The sequence below is a fragment of the Panthera uncia genome, assembly GCF_023721935.1.
Source record: "Panthera uncia isolate 11264 chromosome B3 unlocalized genomic scaffold, Puncia_PCG_1.0 HiC_scaffold_1, whole genome shotgun sequence".
NCBI classification, from domain to species: Eukaryota; Metazoa; Chordata; class Mammalia; order Carnivora; family Felidae; genus Panthera; species Panthera uncia.
Window position 1 is genome coordinate 34,716,940 of NW_026057582.1, and position 20,211 is coordinate 34,737,150.

Consider the following 20,211-nt stretch of genomic DNA (forward strand, 5'->3'; position numbering starts at 1 on the left):
AGAGAGGGTGGCTCAGTCGGTTAAGCGTCCGACTTCGGCTCAGGTCACGATCTCACGGTCCGTGGGTTCGAGCCCCGCGTCGGGCTCTATGCTGACAGCTCAGAGCCTGGAGCCTGTTTCGGATTCTGTGTCTCCTTCTCTCTGTGACCCTCCCCCGTTCATGCTCTGTCTCTCTCTGTCTCAAAAATAAATAAACGTTAAAAAAAAAAATTTAAAAATATAAAATAAAATAAATTATCAACCTTTGATTCTCATAACAAATGACTGAGTAAGACTCTATTGAGAGATCACCTTCTCCATGATACTCCCAGGCTCCTGCCCAAAAGGAAATAAAAGCATATATAAATGCAAGAAGTTCTCTGTCCACTTTCTAATCCCTAATTACTTTGTATTTTACCGCATGGTACTACTTCTACAAATGACAGGAATAATTTTTCATTCATTGTATAAAATTCTTAAAACCTAGCATTTTCTTCCATAGAACATAAAAGGACCAAAAATAATATTATGGTGAAGAAAAAAGTTGAGAGAAAGAAGTGAGTTCCAAAGAAAGTGCACGAGCAGTGGCAGTGGGGAGGTAAGGGAATCAGAGAACCATAGAAGTCTTCCCTCAAGCTCCAAAAGCATGTGACTCTGCCAACTACATTCTTTTTTCACAGACTGCTACTCAGCTTCCACACCCTAGCATTCTCCCTCTCTCCTTCCCCATCTGCTCTGAAGGCTCTATGCACAGTAGGATGCTTTCACCTTCTACTCCTCAAGGTATCTTTCTCAAAAGGGAATGAATTCTGTCCTCTTTTTCTCTACACTACCTCTCTTAGGGTCAATTACCAACTCTAGAGTAATGACTCTTCATCTCAAATCTTCAAATTCTAGCTTGAGAGACAGCAGGCCCTAAACACATAATCACCTTCATATATAAAGCAGAGGAACTAGAATTTAGGAATTATTTGTTCCCTGAAAATACAAGATTTTGTATTTCCTAACAGGTGATGCCTTCCAACATACATGGCACATTTTTTAATAGACTAGAAGCAGTAACAATAACAATTCCCTAGGTTCCAGATCCAGTTGTTTTATTTAATGATGAATTTTTGTTTCTTCATTTTAATAAGTTATATTTAGACTGACTCAGCCTCTCAATTATTATAAATGTCATTGTTATAGTCCATATAATAAAAATTTTAATATGTGCTAATTTAAATCATACAAAGTTTGTATTTAATGTATCAAAATTATTCAAAATGCTGAAGACAACTATAAATGAAGTATAAAAACATAAATTAAATGGCATGGTTTTTCTATATTAAAATCTATGTGCAAAATAAGTTTTGATACTATGAAGAAATTCTCTATTTATATAGAATTGGTATAAAAAGTATCTCACTAAAATATTTAAATTTTTACAAAAACAGTTTAAAAAAATCATTAAGTATTTTTTAATCGATGAATGAAGCCCTGAAACTAAAAACAAAGTACAATACTTCATCATTCTTCCTTCATTTTCAGAACCTACCGGAGAGATTCAGCCATTCGCCTCAAATCTTCATTTTGCTGTTTTAAGCGTTCAAGCTTTGCCAGAATCTTGGACAGTTCTCGGCTAGAGTGATCAGGGTGGTCATTATCTCGTACCAAGTGACCACCTATATAAAACAGCAAGGTCCCCCAGGCAAAAAGAATGAGCATAATCCAACGCCAGGAACCAGTCCATGGCCGCATTTTCAGATTTTCAACTCACTCCCCTGGCTTCCCGGAGCTCAAGGAATTGGAAACATCTTAAGTCTGTTTGTAGCTAGTGCGTAAGCAGTAGCCTTTTGTTGTTTCAACACATCATGCTTCAGAGAATTTGTGTCTCTGGTAGTCCTGTAGTGAATCTTTCAAGGAGATCCTCCTGGTGGTATGAGTAAGAAGCTTTACTGTCTTGTGCTTCATGGACTCTACATGCTGTGGAAAGAGTAAGAAACGTATTTAAATTATTTAGGATATGGTAAATAGCATATGCTGAGATTCATGGAGTTGGAGGAAACACTCTGGTGTTGACTGGCAGATAACCTAACTGCCTAATAATAAGTAAAAGGCAAAAGCTTTCATATCTGCCTATTAAATCAACTATGTATATATACTAGGGCTCTACCAGATTAATTAATTAGCTCTAAGCTTGAAAGTCCTCTAAGTGCCATCATCACTTTTCCTTCATACATCATTGTCAATAGATCATATATGGAGATCAAAAGACTGTATCTTTGAATAAGCAATCAAAACCAAACAAAATGTATTCAACTACATATTTTGGTCTAATGTTTCCATTAACTCAAACAGAAACATGTTCTCTGTATGAGTGAATTCATTCCTGTAAGATCTTGACTCCATCCCCCTCCATCTCACTACTCAACTGCCTTTATACTACTTAACCCTGCAGGTGACAGGCAGAGTGTCACTGATAAATTCTAAAAGTGATGTGTATGTTAGCTAATAAGCAAAGGTTATCACAGCCATTAAGTAGCAGGTAACCACTCCATATATCACAAGCAAAGGCTCATAAAGATTAGGCTAGATTATCCGTTCCTCAATTTATTAAAAAATACCAATAATTGCAACATAAGCCTATACCAATTATATCTTAGTCACTGTGCATCTTAATTATAAGTGCACATACTTTCTCAGGCGTGGCTGTGGGTTTCATTTGTCACTTTATCATCTGGCTTAGAATCCCCTTTAGAAACAAAACAGTTTTTTCCCCAAGAAAAAAATTATAGGCAGATCAAAGATCAGTCATATGATGCCTACTTTTCATGCTATATAGAAAAATACAGGTATTCAGAGTTTCCTAGTTAAAAAGCAAATTAAAAAATGAATCCACTGATGGTTTAAGGTATGGATTTAATTCAGTAAGTCAACAAAAGAAGCTATTAAATCTGAGTTAATAATATTGTGGGTGACAATATATGCAACATTGTAAATTGTTGTTATACCATATGCTGAATCCATAATATAGTCTAGTTAATTCCAAACTATACCAATAAGATATTAATTTTTTTAATCTTTCCCTTCATAGCAAAAGTTAACTTAGAAACATAACTGTGATAAACAAAAGAGAAGATAGCTTTCTAAAGACATCATTTAAATAACAATAAAAAGATGTGTTGTAACATTTTATTAAAATTACAATTAAAAATTATAATTTTTCAAAGCCAGCAAAACTATAATAACTCAAATAGAAACAGAAGTCTACAGAAACATAAATCTTGTTACATAAAATACCTTAAATTCTTATAAACCATCATCAAAAATAACCAAAATATTAAATTACCACATTTCACAATGTAGTAATATTGACATTACAGAAGTTGTAAAAACTCATTAAAAATTGTTTTAGGAGATGGGGCACCTGGGTGGCTCAGTTGGTTAAGCATCCAACTTCAGATCAGGTCATGATCTCACAGTTCGTGGGTTCGAGCCCCATGTTAGGCTCCATGCTGACATCTCAGAGCCTGGAGCCTTCTTCAGATTCTGTGTGTCTCTCTCTGCCCCTCCCCTACTCATGCTCTGTCTCTCTCTCTCTCAAAAATAAATAAAAGCATTTTTAAAAAAATTGTTGTAGGAGCAAAACATGGTCATTTTCTTAATAGCATCATTTGCACTTTTCTTTTAAGTTTATTTATTTATTTTGAGAGAGTGCACGAGCATGTAAGCGTGAGTGGGGGAGAGGCAGAGAGAGAGGGAGAGAGAATCCCAAGCAGGTTCCATTATGTCAACCCAGAGCCTGATGCGGGGCTCAATCTCAGGAACCATAAGATCATGATCTGAGCCAAAATCAAAAGCTGGATGCTTAACTGACACAGCCATCCAGGCACCCCTGCATTCTGTTTTTAGAAGAGAAACCTTCCCAATTTTATTGTTCTTGGCTAGTATTTAAACATTAAATCAGAAAAAACATGCCAAGCTGAACATCAAGTAGTTTTCTATGTAATTTTCCTTAGCATGGCTTAAAAGTTGGTATAGAATTTTTTGCCCTATCCATAATGAATGCCTGCTTCCTTACTGTGTTTACTGCCTATTGTTTGAACTATGAACTATGTCTGTTAAAATGTAAACTCCATGATATTTCTCCATTTTGTTCACTGATGTATTCTAAGTACTTAGAGCAGTATTTGACCCTTAGTAGGTACTAATAAAATTTTTGGATAAATAAGTGAATGAGTGAAGGATATCATACATGACGTATGGTAGTAGGATATATTACACAATTCATGCACATTAGCCTCAGGTGCCATTTTATACTCCACTTAAGAAAGCGAATCTGAATGTAGAAAGTAAGACAGTGCTATTATGAGGAAAACAGTTCAAAAATAAAAGACATCCATAAGCTTTAGGATTTATTATTATCAACACATGTCTCACAAGACGCCCTCAAATATTTAAAATATATTGGTCTACGGGGCACCTGGGTGGCTCAGACAGTCAAGCATCCAACTTCGGCTCAGGTCATGATCTTGCGGTCTGTGAGCTCGAGCCCCGCGTTGGGCTCTGTGCTGACAGCTCAGAGCCTGGAGCCTGCCTTGGATTCTATGTCTCCCTCTCTCTCTGCCCCTCCCCTGCTTACACTTCTATCTGTCTCTCTTTCTCTCAAAAGTAAATAAATATTAAAAAAATTACAATATATTGGTCTAAAAGGCCATAACATCAACTTATGGTTACCTTTCAAACATGAGAAAATGATTTTCTCAATATTAGTGAAAATATTTCAAATTTATTAGTAAGAAAGATTTCAACATTAACTACATGAGCTAATTTCTGACTAAAATTTGTATAGTAGTGTTTGTTGAGATTTCTTCTAGGAGTGGGTTAAGTATTTATTAATTCATTCTTATTTGAGATTCACATACCACCTTTCATCTGCAGAATATATATATATATATTTTTTTTCAGAATATTAAGTGGATTGAAATGTGTCAGGCTTCCTTACACAAATTTATTTAATTAGTGATACCACTTTTTTTTTTAAGGTAATGGGTATTTAAATGATTTTTTTTTTTTGTATTTACAGAGATTCTTTGGGTTACATTTGCTTAATGTCTCTGAAACAAAAAAATATATATGTAATTTTTCAAAGTAATTTCTTGAATCTGAAAGCTAAAGTATATAATCAGTAAAACTGAGAGCTTTAATAAAGTTGCTCTGAGGCTTAGATGGCGTTAATATATAATGCACTTACTATAATGCTGGGCCCATAAGAGGTGCTCAATAAAAGGTAATACTATTTTAATGCTGATACAATATGGAGATTAAAAAATATGGGTACTAGAATAGGCAAAGCCTAGAAGGCAAAGCCTAGACTAGGGTGTTGTTCTGCTATATCACAGCTAGGTAACCTTACTGAAGTTCAATTTCTTTTTCTGTAAAATGGATATAATACATACTACCTCTCCCACAGAATACTAAAAGAGGCGTAGACAAAATAATCTTGGGAAGCAGTTAGCATATCACTAGTGAATTTTTCTTATGCTACATATGTTAATGCTGTTACATTATTTTAGACTCATTTATAATATTTTGTATAATTAATATACCATATATTATTATAGGCAGTTTCTAAAATAGCTGCCAATGATCCCGGTGTCCTGTATTCATGCCCTGTGTAATCTCCACCTCCTGAATGTGGGCTGGACCTAGTGACTTACTTCTTAGATAGAATACAGCAAAGTGATATGATTTCACTTCTGAGATAAGTTTACAAAACACTGATATTTCTTTCTTGCTCACATTCTCTCTTCTTGTTTACTTTGATGCTGCCATTTGAAAAGGCCCATGTGGAATGGAACTGAATCTGCCAACGACCACATGAGTATGCCTGGAAATGGATCCTGCACCTGTCAAACTTTGATGTGACTACAGCTTGGTTCACATTTTGATTTCAGGCTTTTGAAAGACCATAAGCCAGATGATCTAGCTAAGCCATGCCCAGATTCTTGGCCAGCAGATAATAACTGTTTTAAACCACTCAGTCTTAGGGCAATTTGTTATGTAACAATAGATAATTAATATACATGCCAACTTCCTACTGGGGCTGAATGCCTGGTCTTCAGTTCATGTGTTATTCTTTCTGTTCACAGCAAGTTGTCCAAAGTCTAAGGCACGGAGTAGGCATTCCAGATACCAGACAGAATTGAATCTTAATCACATTTTCTTATATATCCTGCTAACACATCTTACAAATACCATAAAAGTTAAACTCGATTTATAGCTTAGTTTTATACCATACTAAAAGTGTAAAGGCCATTTTTCTTAATGTTTGCTAAACAGAGTTCCACTTCCAACCATGTCAGAATAACTAGTACTAGATTTGCCCTCACACGTAAACAACTAGAAAACCTAAATATTCAGAAAAACTGTTTTCAGAGATTGGGCAACGGTCAGGCAAGACTGTGATGCCTGAGATGAGATTAACAATCAAAGGTAAGCCCTATAATTACTCCAGCTTTCTGCCTAAAATTTACTGAACACCCCCACAAAAGGGGAGAACCCAGGCAAAGCACAGCTATCTTCCTGAGGTGATAAGATAGAGACTACAGTTTAAAAGTTTAAGGGGAGAGGATCTACAAGTCAGTATATTAAAGAGGAGGGACTTGCCCAGAAAAAAGGATCCAAAAATTGGCATAAGTGATCCTTTAGTCTTTGGCTAGATACTAGGCTCTACATGCAGAAGTCTCACAAGGCTGGCAAAGAACAATTATCAAGGAAAGAAAAATCAAATACTAGGTAACTAAAAAATGAACATCTCTCAGAGATCGTATAAAGGGGGAAACCTAGGAGTCCCACCCAAAGAAAATGAAAATGCCACATAGAAAATCTAGGGCATTCAGCAGAAAGCCAAGAAATAAAACATCTTAGAAGTTAAAGTTAAGTAAGCCGTAGAGTAGGGATCAGAAAATTGTCTCTAAAGAGCAAGATAATAAATATCACAAGCTATGTGCAACACATACAGTCTCTACCATATATTTTTGTTTTTATTTTTTATTTCTTTATAGCCCTTTAAGAATGTAAAATCCAATTTTAGCTAAAAAGCTATACAAAAACACTCTGTCGACCAGCTTTAGCTCATGAGTCAAAAGTTTAATGACTCCAGCCATAGAATAAAGATTAGGCTGACAAAAGCTATAACAAAACTTAAAAACAAGCTACAAAAGGACCAAGGTGATCCAAAAGTAAATTAAATGTCTATCAAATTCTTTCAAGAAAGACAACAAAATACAGTCAACAATATAAAGTTCACACTCTCCAACAACTAATCAAAAATTACAAAGAACACTGAGAGAGATCATCTTGTGATGCAGGCATCCAATGACATGCTAAAGGCTAAGGATGTACTAGAATATTGAGCAAACAATCTTGGCAATCCAAGTCCCCACACCAAGAATAAGGTAGCAGCATTCGACTACTCCAAGAGTTTTAAGTCTCTGATTCAGTGAAGGGAACAACTGCAAAAACAACAATTCAATCACTGACTGGAATGACCCCATCCCCATCCATACATAAACAAACAGCCTCAAAGAAGAAACGTGCCCATTTCTGGGCATAACCATTCACCTCAGTCTTTACTGCTCTGTCCTTAAAATGTCTGGCATGCAACATAAATCATGAGACATAAAAAAAAAAAAAAAAAAAAAAAGCAAGATGTAACAAACCATTTTCAAGAGATAAAGCAAACACCAGAACCAGAATCATAAATGAACTAGATGTTAGAACTACCAGACAGAAAATTTAGAATAATTATAACTAAACATTAAAAAATCTGTGATAAATGTGGACAACATACATGAACTAATGGATTCAGCAGATGAAATACCAAATAAACAAAAATAAAATATCAGAGGACCTTAAACAGGCCTATAAGAAAACTGGACAAAAGTGAAAACAAATCAGTGAACATGACAAGAGGTCACAGACATTATACAAAATAAAACCTGAAGAGGAAAAAAAGACTGGGAAAAAAAGGAACTCAAAAGCTGTGGGAGGATGATCTGAAACATACGTAACTGGAGCTGCAGAGAGGATAAAAAATGAGGCAAAAAATACATTTTAAAAGATGTTAGCTGAGAATTTTCTAAAATGAATGAATGATAAACCACAAATCTAAGAAATGAAGAAAACTGCTGGAAGGATAAATTTAAAAGGTAGGCAAAGCTGCTGAAAAACAAAGATAGAAAACCTTGCAGGTAGCTAGGGAAAAAACATACAGATAAAGAATAAGAACATACTTCTTATGAAAAACAATGTCAACCAGAAGACAATGGAGCAACGTCTTTAAAATACTGGGTAGGGAGGGGGCGCCTGGGTGGCTCAGTTGGTTAAGAGTCTGACTTCGGGTCAGGTCATGATCTCACAGCTAATTAGTTCGAGTCCCGCATCAGGCTCTGTGCTGACAGCTCAGAGCCTAGAGCCTGCTTCAGGTTCTGCCTCTCCCTCTCTCTGCCCCTCCCCAGCTCACACTCTGTCTCTCTATCTCTCTCTCTCTCTCTCAAAAATAAATGTTAAAAACATTAAAAAAAAAAAAATACTGGGTGGGGAGAATGGGAGTGGGGAGAAGGTCAACTTACAACCAGTGAAAATATCTTCCAAAAGTTAGTTGTTTCCAGGAGAAGAAAAGGGGGGAGAGGGTGCTGAAAAATACTCTGTGCCAGCAAAACTGCACTACATATAAAAAGTTAAATGAAGTCTTTCAAGTAGGAGGAGGAGGATACTATGTAGAAATAATGGATCTACACAAAGAAAAAAATAGCACCAAAAATGGTAAAATCTAAAGAAAGTAACGACATGTTTTCCCTTAACTTAATAACAATAAATAGCTAATTCACAAATGGCAATAATGTATCACTAGGTTTACAAATCTGTAGAATATATGACAAAACACAAAAGGAGAGGAGGGAGGAAATGGGAGTGCACTGTAGTAAAGTTCTCACTATATATTAGACTGAGAACTTAAAAATGTATATTGTAAGCCCTAGAGCTGCACTGTCTGCTTCAATTGTCACTAGCCACATGCAATTATTTAAATTAGAATGGAAAGCCTGGGTGGTTCAGTCGGTTGAGCTGCAGACTTCAGCTCAAGTCATGATCTCACGGGTTCGTGAGTTCGAGACCCACATCAGGCTCACTGCTGTCAACGCAAAGCCCACTTTAGATCTCTATCCTCCTCTCTCTCTGCCCCTCCCCTGCTCAGTGTTCTCGCTCTCAAAAATAAATAAAACATTAAAAAATTTTTAAATTAGAATTAAAATTATAAATGTATCCTCAGTCATAATTCAATCGTTCAATAGCCACTTGTGCCTATGGCTACCACTGTGAATGGTACAGATTTGGAACACTTCCATCATCTCATTAAGTATCAGCCAGGATTCTTCCAGAGCAACAAATAATTTAGAAAATAAAAATAAGTATGAAAAATCCCATAGTGGAGACAAAATTTTTTAAAAAGTGTAATTCAAAATATGAAACAGAAAGGATGAACATAAGATATCTAATTTAGATATCTTTGGGCTTTCTGAGATAGGAGATAATTTAGTATCTTGAAAAGACAGGGGAAGTTTCACAGTTGCAATAGAGAAGGGAGCACATTTGAGATAGGAGAAATGGTATGAGCAAAGGTCTTTGTTCATTATGGTGGCCATTTCTGAAACGAACTCTCCTGTGCCAGCAGTTAGTAGTTTACCTTCTAATAAGTTACTTCACTCAGTGTAGTTATTTATATACTAAGCTCTATTTATTTTAAAATATATAGTATGGTTCTTATCATCATTTGTAATAGAGAACACGTGGAACAAATCTACCAGGTACTTTATCTGTATAAAACACCGTAATTCGATCACTCATTCACTCAAAAAATACTTAATAAGTCCCTATCATATAAGACACTGTCCTAGGCAGTGGACTGTAGCAGTGAACAAGACAGACTAAAGTCTCTGCCCTCAAGAGGTAATATTCTAATGCATTCTAATTGCAAAGGAAAATAATTGAACAGAAACAACCTCATAAAAGCCTCTTCTTGCAGCAACCAACATACTGAGTGATACAGTGAGAAACTGAATATGGACTACACCACCTAATAATACATTTCTAAAAGAACTAGTTTAATCATTCTGTTAAAAATAACAACAAATGCAGTACCATTCATAACAATGTCAAATGGACTATTCTTATCTCTAACAAATATGAAAATGACCAATAGCCACTTCCTTTAGCATATGACTATGTGCAGATGTTTCCAAGAATTACATTCAAGAGGCTTCACTTTATTGCTAAGGCCAAAAGATGAGCACATGAAAATATGCTACAGAACTAACTGACTAAAGGTCAGAACAAAGACTTGTTCTGCTATGAACCATGTTTGTGAGAGGGTGGTGTTCTAAACTCAAAAATCAATCAGTACTTATTTAACTAATATAAGTATGTATACACTTATACATTGTGCAAAGGGAAATATGGCATCATATATCCAGTATTTACATGAACATGCCCTTTGATGAGAAATTCCACTACAGGAATTTTAACACATGAACAAAATGCATTTACAACATTTTTCCAATATTTCCATGCTGGAAAAAAATATAACTGCCCATTAACAGAAATATGGCTTAATTATTTATGAATTACTTTTACCCCCATAAAACTGTGCTTTTAGCATGATGCCAATAAGGAGGAAAATGTGACTCCGAAGAAAGTCAGTTTAAAACAAACCCCTAAGAGCTGATGATAGCATACAAGAAAACTAAAACAATTACTAAAAATATATGCCAGGATTTAAATTTGAAAACTGGAAAAGAAATAAAAACCACAACAAAAAAAAATGCAACTTCTATAACTAAAGAAAAAAAATCAAATGTTTAAAAACTGTCTTGGAAAAGATTAAAGAGCAGATTAGATGCTACAGAGGAGAAGTTCAGTGGATTTGAAAACAGTGTAATAAAAAATATCATCACAAGGAAAAGACAATTTAACAACTGTATGGTGACAAATGTTAACTAGACTTATTGTGGTGATCGTTTCATAATATATACAAATATCAAATCATGATATTGTACACCTGAAATTAATATAATGTTATATGTTAATTTTTAAAAATTATCCAAAGAGAAAAATATTCAGAAAAAAAATCTGAAGGAGATTTGATAAAAAAGAAAAATTTAAAGCTGCCAATTTATAGCACTAACCCTAGGTTAGATATTATGGTGCTGCACAGCTAGCACCAGAGCTGTATCATCATGAACTGAAAACTTTTGGGTATAAAACTCAAATAAAAGTCATCCATCATCACTGCAAGAAAGCAATTTACATCATTACCTTCAGGGCCAGGAATCCACCAGCATTTCCCCATTTTGGCACTCAGCTTGAAAAAGGATTTCTCAGAACAAAATCTGTCATCCAACTTAAAGTAATGTACACTGAAAATAAGCTTAGTCATAGGCATATGCAGAATTTCCAATGTATTTTACAATACAAATAAAATCATAATTTAGAAGGGAAAAATAATTACAGAGAAAAATGCAAACATGGTAAAAAGAATTTCAGGGGGCTTCTTAGAAAAAAGTACAAATTAGTGGACAATCGAACATCTTTTAAAAGTGCTAAAATAAAAAAAATGGCAAAACTACACTTTGTTATGTAGTGAAAATATTTTCAAAGATAAAAGCAGTTTTCTGTGAACTTAAGGTTTCACTTAACTTGGGTAAATACCCTAGAGTGGGACTGTTGTGTCATAAGGAAAATGTGTGTTAGAAGGAGAACGGGGAGGGGGAGGGGGAGGAGGAGCCAAACTGTACTCCAAAGTAGCTGCTCATTCTGACTTATCCCCAGCAATGAATGAGAGTTCCTCTTACTCCACAATCTTCCCAGCATTTGGGACTCTCAATTTTTTAAAGCAATTCTAATATTGTGTGGTGGTATCTTGGTGTGGTTTCAATTTGCATCCAGTTTCCCTAATAACAAATGACATTAAGAAATGTGATTATGTTTTCATGTGTTTATTTGCCATCCATATATCCTCTTTGGTGAAATGTCTATTGTGATCTTTTTGCCATTTGTATATTAGACTGTTTATTGTTGAGATTTAAGAGTCATTTATATAGTCTAGATACAAATACTTTTATCAGGTATGTGACTTTTCAAGTATTTTCTCCCAGTCTGTAACTTACCTTTTCATTCTCTTAAGAGTGTCTTACATACAACAAAAATTTTAAGGTTTTTGATGAAATACAATTTATTCTTTTCTAATTGTGGTTTTGATATTATATATAAAAGTTCAATCCCAAATCCAAGGTCACATATATTTTCCCCTATGTTTTCTTACAGTAGTTTTAGGATTCAAAGTTAAAACTACACTTACCCCAGATTGCCACTCCTAGATATCAACTCAAGAGGTATAAAAGCTTATGTTCTCACAAAATCTAATACTCAAATTTTACAGTAGCTTTATATATAATAGCAAAAATCTGGAAAAAATTGAGATGGCCTTCAACAGGGAATGAATTTAACTTTGACAAAACCAAGGAATATTACTCAGCAATAAAATGGAAGGAGATTCAAGATGCAAGGAGAGGCTGATTACAAAGGGGCCACAGGGGAAATTTTTACAGTGATGGAACAATTCTAAAGGGTACTGAAGAAGGGCACCTCATCTCTGTAGTATGCATCTGCAAACCCATACCTTCATTCTAATAATGAGAAAAATGCCAGAGGATCATTCAACAAAACACCTGACCCACACATACTCTTCAAAACTATCAAGGTCATAGAAATCATGAAACAACTAAGAAACTGTCAAAAGATTTGAAAAGACCAAGGAGACATAATGAGTAAATGCAATATGGTATCCTGGATTAGATCTTAGAAGAGAAAGGGACACTGCCCCAAATATGACTTGTAGTTTAATTAATAATATTGCACCACTGTTAATTTATTAGTTTGACAATATACCAAAGCTATGTAAGATATTAACATTAGGGAAACATGGGCAAGGAATATATGGAAACTTCTGTACTTTCTTCACAAATTCCTGTAATTCTAAAATTATTCCAAAATAAAAGTTTCTTTTTTAAGATAAAGGCAAAACAAGTACATCTTCAAAAATCAAAAGCTGAAAGAACTTGTAGGTGGCAGATATGTATTACAAGATATATGTAAAAGGATGTTTTTCAGGATGATTGTAATTGGATATGTGAACATAAACAATGGATTTAAACAGACATATTAAATGTATGGTAAGTATAATTGAAACTTCCTCATATTAACTTATTTTAAAATAAATGATTCTTTTATGACAAAGTATCATGGGACATATAACAATGTCATAAAATGTATGACAATAATAATAAAGGATGACAGGAAGAAAAAGGAAAGATACAGTATTGAAGTTCCTACATTATCCTTCAAGAAGTATTACAATATTTGAAAGTTTGGTGAAATAGGTAAAAAGGTTCAAAATGTAAACCCTACCCATGAAATATAAAACAGATAAGCATTAGAAAAAAAATGGATACAAGTTCTTTGAAGAGACCTATAAAATTAATAATATTTCAGCTGAACTAATCAAGGGGAGAGAGAAAAATAAGACGTAAGTTGCCAATATTAGGAACGGAAGAGGGAGCATTACTACAGATGCTACAAAAAGATAAGAGAATATGGTAAGCAACTTTGTGTCAACAAATACAAAGCCAGACCTGAAACTGGCAAACTTCATTCCTTTATTTTTATAAGCAGCCTCCACACTAGGTGTGGAGCCTAAGAAGAAAGGCATAAATTTCTTAAAAGAAACAAAAACAAAGCTCAATCAAAAATTAACAATCTGAATAGCTGTACAGCCTCATAACTATTAAAGATGTTGAATATATATTTATAAACCTTCCCAAAAAGAAGACACCAGGCCCATTTGGCTTTATTTGTGAATTCTACCAAACATATGTACAGAAGATGTAACAGGAATTTTATATAAGTTTTTCTAGAAAAGAAAAAAAAATTAGCTTCATGAAAAGCTAAATATATTTTGCCATATAACTCAACAATTCCACTCTTAAAGGGAAACAAAAACCTACGCAAAGTCTTGAACAAGAATGTTCACAGCTACTTTATTATAAGAGCCAAAATTTTGAAAAAATTCAAGTATCCTACAACACATAAATGAATAAACAAATTGTGACACATTCATGTAATAGAATAGTATTCAGTAAAAAGAAACAAACTACTAATATACACAACAACATGGATGAATCTCAATAACATGCCTGGCAAAAGATACCAGGGACAAAAAAAGTACACATTAATATGAAATTTTAGAACAAAGAAACTAATACATAGTGCCAAGGAGCAACCTGTGACTGATGAAAAAGGGGAATGACAGGTACATGAAGTTATAAATTTGAGAAAAATCATCTAACTGTACACTTGATATGGGCACATTTACTTGATGCAAATTATGCTTCAATAAAGTTGAAAAACATTTTAAGAGAAAGTTTAAACAGTCTCCAATTTGTGAATGTAATTGCAAAGGTCAATAACCGAAGACTGCTAATTCACTAAATGGCTAAATTATGTGCTTGCATTTTGGATATCAATGAAATTTTTTTTTCAGCAATATCACTGTACATTCTTTTCTGAATAAAAAATTTCAAAGGTAATTATTCTATTGATATAATCAATTCAATCCAACTGTAACGTGAAGATTGTATTTCTCATACATTTCAAAAACTGTAAATACCGATTCAAATCACTAGTAATACAATTAACAAACCATAGAGAAATTGTGTTGAATCTTTTTAGTAGTCTAACCCTTTCTCAAAACAAAAGAAATAATCACAAATATTCAAAATAATGATTCCCTAAATTAAAATACATACTAGTTATTATTACTATAAAATATATAGTTCAGAGGGTTATCATCTTTAGAAGAATTTACTTTCTTCCTGGAAAGAGTAAAAACCAAATTATTACTACAGACTGTTTCTTGAAGTAATTCACTGTAAAAAACTGAAAACTACAACAGAAAAGTAAAATAATTTATTCAACAAATTTAAACAGATTTAATTAATGATTACCATAATGTAGCAGGGGTTAAGTATACCTATTACATTTTAAAGGCATCATGTTGATAAAGGGAAACATAAATAAAACTTTTAGAGAAAAGCTAGTTATCTATTATAAAGTACAAATATTTAAAAAGCCCCTATACATACAGAGTTCAATTCAATCCTAGTTACCAAACACGCAACGCTTTAAATGTCTTCTCATTTGATCTGTATTCATTTTCAAATTAAGTACTGTTACAGAATTTATTTAAAATATTTCTCACTGTCTAGCCTCCATATATGGAAAAAGGGCAGTTTATAAAATTATGTGTTTATTAATTTAAAAAAGTAGAAAAAAACAAGTAAAAATAGTATCATAAATTAAAATGACCTTTTAATGTTAGTTGAAATCAACTTTTATTTATGTTAAAGCACTTGGTAAAACCAAATAAACTGAAATGTAAAATAAAGGGAGGGAGGAAGAAAGTGGAAAAAGGGAGGTAAGAATGCCAGGGAGGGGAAAGCAGGGGAGAGGAAAGCAGGGAAGGGGAGGGAAGGACAGAAAAGGAAATTTTCATATAGCCCCTACTAAGACTATAAAATTCAATTTTAATTCATTACTTACAGAGTCATCTATCAAACTTTCACATTGCTTATCAGTAAGGTCACAGTATATGCACATATGAATTTAAAATGCTAGGCATCCTGAATACATAAGCACAAAATACTCTATTTAAATTCACTGAAACGAGCCAATATCTTAGAAATTAATCTTCCTCATTATGAAGTGCAAACAAATAATCACATTTATGAGGTCTCTATCAGGAGTATCTCACTCACCTTAACTCAAGATAACACACCAGGTTGTGTTTACTGATGCAATTAATTTGTACTATTCAAACGGGTCCAGAAATCTGGCCTTGGCATCTGTACTTTTGGCCCTGAATAAATTAAAACTGCTAAAAAGCGGTAATATAAAAAATTCAAATAGAATGTATACCCTTACCATTTTGTCTGATTAGCCAGTACTACACAATATTTATTTGATTGGTTTCTTTAATGACTAGCTATAAATATATGGGCAGTTTACCCAACTATAAAATGGTTGGTAAATATTTTCACCGTAAAGATCACATGAAATAATGTATGTACAGGAGATTTGTAAACTGCAATGCAATTTATAAGTATCAGTTACTATTATCCTTCCCATGGTCAATAGAAACTAGGTATACTACCCTTACGCCAACTTCTTATCTATCATGGGACCTTTGTTCTTGCTATTCCTTCTACCTGGACTGCAATTCCTTTGGTTCATTCTTGTAATTCAGATCTCTACTTAAATAAATGTCACCTCTTTTCAGAGACAGTTCCTGAGAACCTGTATCAATTACAACATATTACCATACAAGGAGAGAAAATCTAATTCAAAGTAGCTTTAAAGATAAGGAAATTTTAATTTCTCAGTAGATAAAAAGTTTATTTAGTCTCTCCAAAAATCAATTTTTGGAGAGACTAAATAAACTAAATAAACCCCTCTGGCATGTCAGCCTCTGTCCTTAGGCTAGCACTCTTCATGAACAAGTTAGCTGCCTCAAACCCAGCTACATGTAGTTATTTATGGTACATTACCAAAGAACAACTGGTAATCTCCTTTAGCCTGCCTCATTTTAAGGAAGAGGAAACTACTGACAGAAGTCTCCCCCAGAAGACCTGCATATCTGATTATCCAAGACTGACTCACCTGTGCCTCACAAAATGAATCACTGACAAATGGAATTGGATTACCATTATGGCTTAAGACTAATCAGGATTTATCCATAAGGATAGGCTTCAAAACAAAACTGGGGCCCTGAAAGCAAGAAAGGAGAATGGCTGCAACACCCTACAAGAATACAACACCTTATCTTTTTAAAAAAAACACTCACCATCCTCCATTATTCTCTATCACAACACTTACTGGCTTATTTACTTCCAATATTAAAAGGTATGCACTAGTAGAACAGGGACTTAGAGCACCATGCCTAATCAGAGCCAAGACCTTTATTAATATGTGTTGAATGAAAACCTAAATGCAAGAATATTACCCAAGTGTGCATATATTTATTTAATACCTATAGTTAAAATCCTAGGCAAAACAAAATTAAAATCAAGTTTTAAAATCAAGATTTTAATAAAGAATTACATAAAGAATTAGAACTAAGTTTCAAAGGCATTTTCATATGCATATTCATTCATTCATTTTTATATACAGAAAATGTCAAAGCTAGATGCTCAGAAGGAAATATATCCAAAATAATTTCAAACCAAAGACTTGCATTCAAGCCAATTCATGATAAACTGCAGAGTCCAGAAACAAAATACTGGAAAATAATGAAGCTGAACAAAAGAGAGAAAGAAGAATCATACAACACAAAGACTTAGGAACTCAGTGACTAAATGAAACACAATAACATTTGTATTACAGGAGCCCCAGAAGAAGAAGAGAGAGAAATTTTATTTCAAGAAGTAATAGCAGAAAAAAAATTCCCTAATCTGGGGAAGGAAAACAGACACCTAAGTCCAGGAGGCACAGAGAATGCCCATTAAAATCAACAAAAGCAGGGGCACCTGGGTGGCTCAGTGGGTTAAGCATCCAACTTCGGCTCAGGTCATGATCTCATTGCTCATGAGTCCAAGCCCTACATTGGGCTCTGTGCTGACAGCTCAGAGCCTGGACCCTGCTTCAGATTCTGTGTCTCCCTCTATCTCTCTGCCCCTCCTCCACTCATGCTCTGTCTCTCTGTTTCTGTCTCTGTCTCTCTCTCAAATATTTTAAAAAATTAACAAAAGCAGGCTTAGACCAAAGACATATTGTTAATTAAATGTGCAAAATACAGTGATAATGAAAAAATCTTGAAAGCAGCAAGACCAAAGAAATCCATAACTTACAAGGAAAAGCCCACTAGGCTAGCTGGAGATTTCTCAACAGAAACCTAGCCAGAAGGATGCATGATATACTCAAAGTGCTGAATGGAAAAAATCTGCAGCCAACAATATTCTATCCAGCAAGTCTATCATTCAGAAAAGAAGGAGAGATATTTCCCAGACAAATAAAAACTAAAGGAGTTCATGACAACTAAACCAGCTTTGCAAGAAATATTAAAGGGGACTCTCTGAGTGGGAAAAAGTGACCAAAAGTGTCAAAGAAAAGAAAGGATTGGAGAAAAGCTCCAGCAACAATGACAAAACAAGTAACAAAATGACAACAAATACATATTTACCAATAATTACTTTGAATGTCAATGGACTAATCATTCGAATCAAAAGACACAAGGTGGCATAATGGACAAAAATATAAGAGCCATCTATATGCTGCCTACAAGAGACTCATTTTAGACCTAAAGACACCTGCAGATTGAAAGTGAGAGGGTGGAGAAACATGTATCACACAAAGGGATGTCAAAAGAGTAGCAATACTTAGATCATACAAACTAAATTTTTTGGTTCTTGTACTATTTTTATCCTGCTTTGTTATCAGGGTAATCCCGGTCTCATAGAATGATACTGAATGTATTCCCTCCATTCCATTATTTGTAAGATTTTGAGAAAGATGGCCATTAATTATTTTTTTTTAATGTTTGGTAGAATTCACCAATGAAACCATGTGGTCTTGGGCTTTTAGGTGCTGGGAGACTTTTGATTCCTAATTCAACTTTCATTCTTATTATTGGCCTAAGAAGATTTTCTATTTCTTGGATTCAAGATTCAGGATTCAATTGTGGTAACTTGTGCATTTTTAGGAAATATGTGGGGTTTATTTGTAAGTTGTCTGATTTGTTAGTATATCATTATTTATAGTAACCTATTATCACAATATGTATTTCTGTGGTTATCTGGTTTTTTTTTTATTTTTTTTAATGTTTATTTATTTTTGAGACAGAGAGAGAGCATGAATATCTGTTTTATTTTTTAATCTTCCACTTCTCATTTTGGCTTTTTAGTCTCCTTTATATTCTTAGTTAATATAGTTAAAGCATTGCCAATTTTATTTTTGCAATAAATGGTCATTACTTTCAATGCTATGTTATTTTTTATTCTGGTCTATATTTTATTTATTTCTGATTTTTCTTTGTTACTTCCTTCCCCTACCAAATTTTAGCTAAGTTTCTTATTTTTCTTAGTTCCTTGTGATATAATGTTGTTTATTTGAAATTTTTTTTTTTTTTACTTTTTAAAAAATGTTTATTTATTTTGAGAGAGAGAGAGAGAGAGAGAGAAAGTGCGCGCACCCAGGAGAAGGGGAGAGATAGAGGAAGAGAGGGAGACAGCGAGAATCTCAAGGCAGGCTCCACGCTATCAGCACAGAGTTCAATGAGAGAGAAAGAAAATGTGTACACGCAGGAGAGGGGGAGAGATAGAGGAAGAGAGGGAGAGAGCGAGAATCTCAAGGTAGGCTCCACGCTGTCAGTACAGAGTTCAATGAGGGGCTTTAACTCATGAACTGCGTGAGATCATGACCTGAGCTGAAATCAAGAGTCAGTTGTTCAACTGACTGAGGCAACCCAGGTGCCCCTGAATTTTTTCCTTAATACAAGTATTTACAGCATAAATTTCACTCTAACATCTGCTTTTGCTGCCTCCCATTGGTTTTAGAATATTGTGTTTACTTTTTCTTTTGTTTCAAGACATATTTTGATTTGTTGTTTGATTTCTTACTTGGCCCATGGTTTGTGCAGTAATATATTGGTTAATAGTTACAAATTAAATATTTAATATTTACACATTGTAGATTTTTCAGTTTTCTTTTACTGTTGATCTTGCTGGAAAATATACTTGGTATGGTTTAAGTCTTCTTAAATTTGTATTTCTTATGTCTCTTTTTATGTGATTTAACCAAGGGATATCTTCAGTATGTACTTGAAGAAAATATGTATTCCACTTTTCTTGGATGGAATGTTTTATATATATCTTTTAGAACCATGTACTCTGAAATACGCTTCAAGTAAAAAAATTTCTTTTTGAAAAAAAAAGTAATAACTTTAACTGAGGGTACTCATTCAAAATAACACCTATCAGAGGGGAGGTGAGTAGGAGGATGGGTAAAATAGGTGAAGGGGATTAAGAGTACACTTATCATGATGAGCACTGAGTAATGATGTGCAGAATCATTGAATCGCTA

The 20,211-nt window shown here is 34.0% G+C and overlaps 1 protein-coding gene across 14 annotated transcripts in view; it reads right to left on the reverse strand.

Moving 5' to 3' along the window:
- The window catches only part of FUT8 (fucosyltransferase 8), a 310,019-nt gene that overhangs the window by 156,555 nt on the left and 133,253 nt on the right, over positions 1-20,211 (reverse strand). For all 14 annotated transcript variants that reach the window (XM_049612642.1, XM_049612647.1, XM_049612640.1 and 11 more), the window contains one exon: positions 1,517-1,944. In XM_049612642.1, coding sequence (XP_049468599.1) covers positions 1,517-1,719 — 203 coding nt within the window. In that variant the 5' untranslated portion in view covers positions 1,720-1,944. The remainder of the gene's footprint in view (positions 1-1,516; positions 1,945-20,211) is intronic.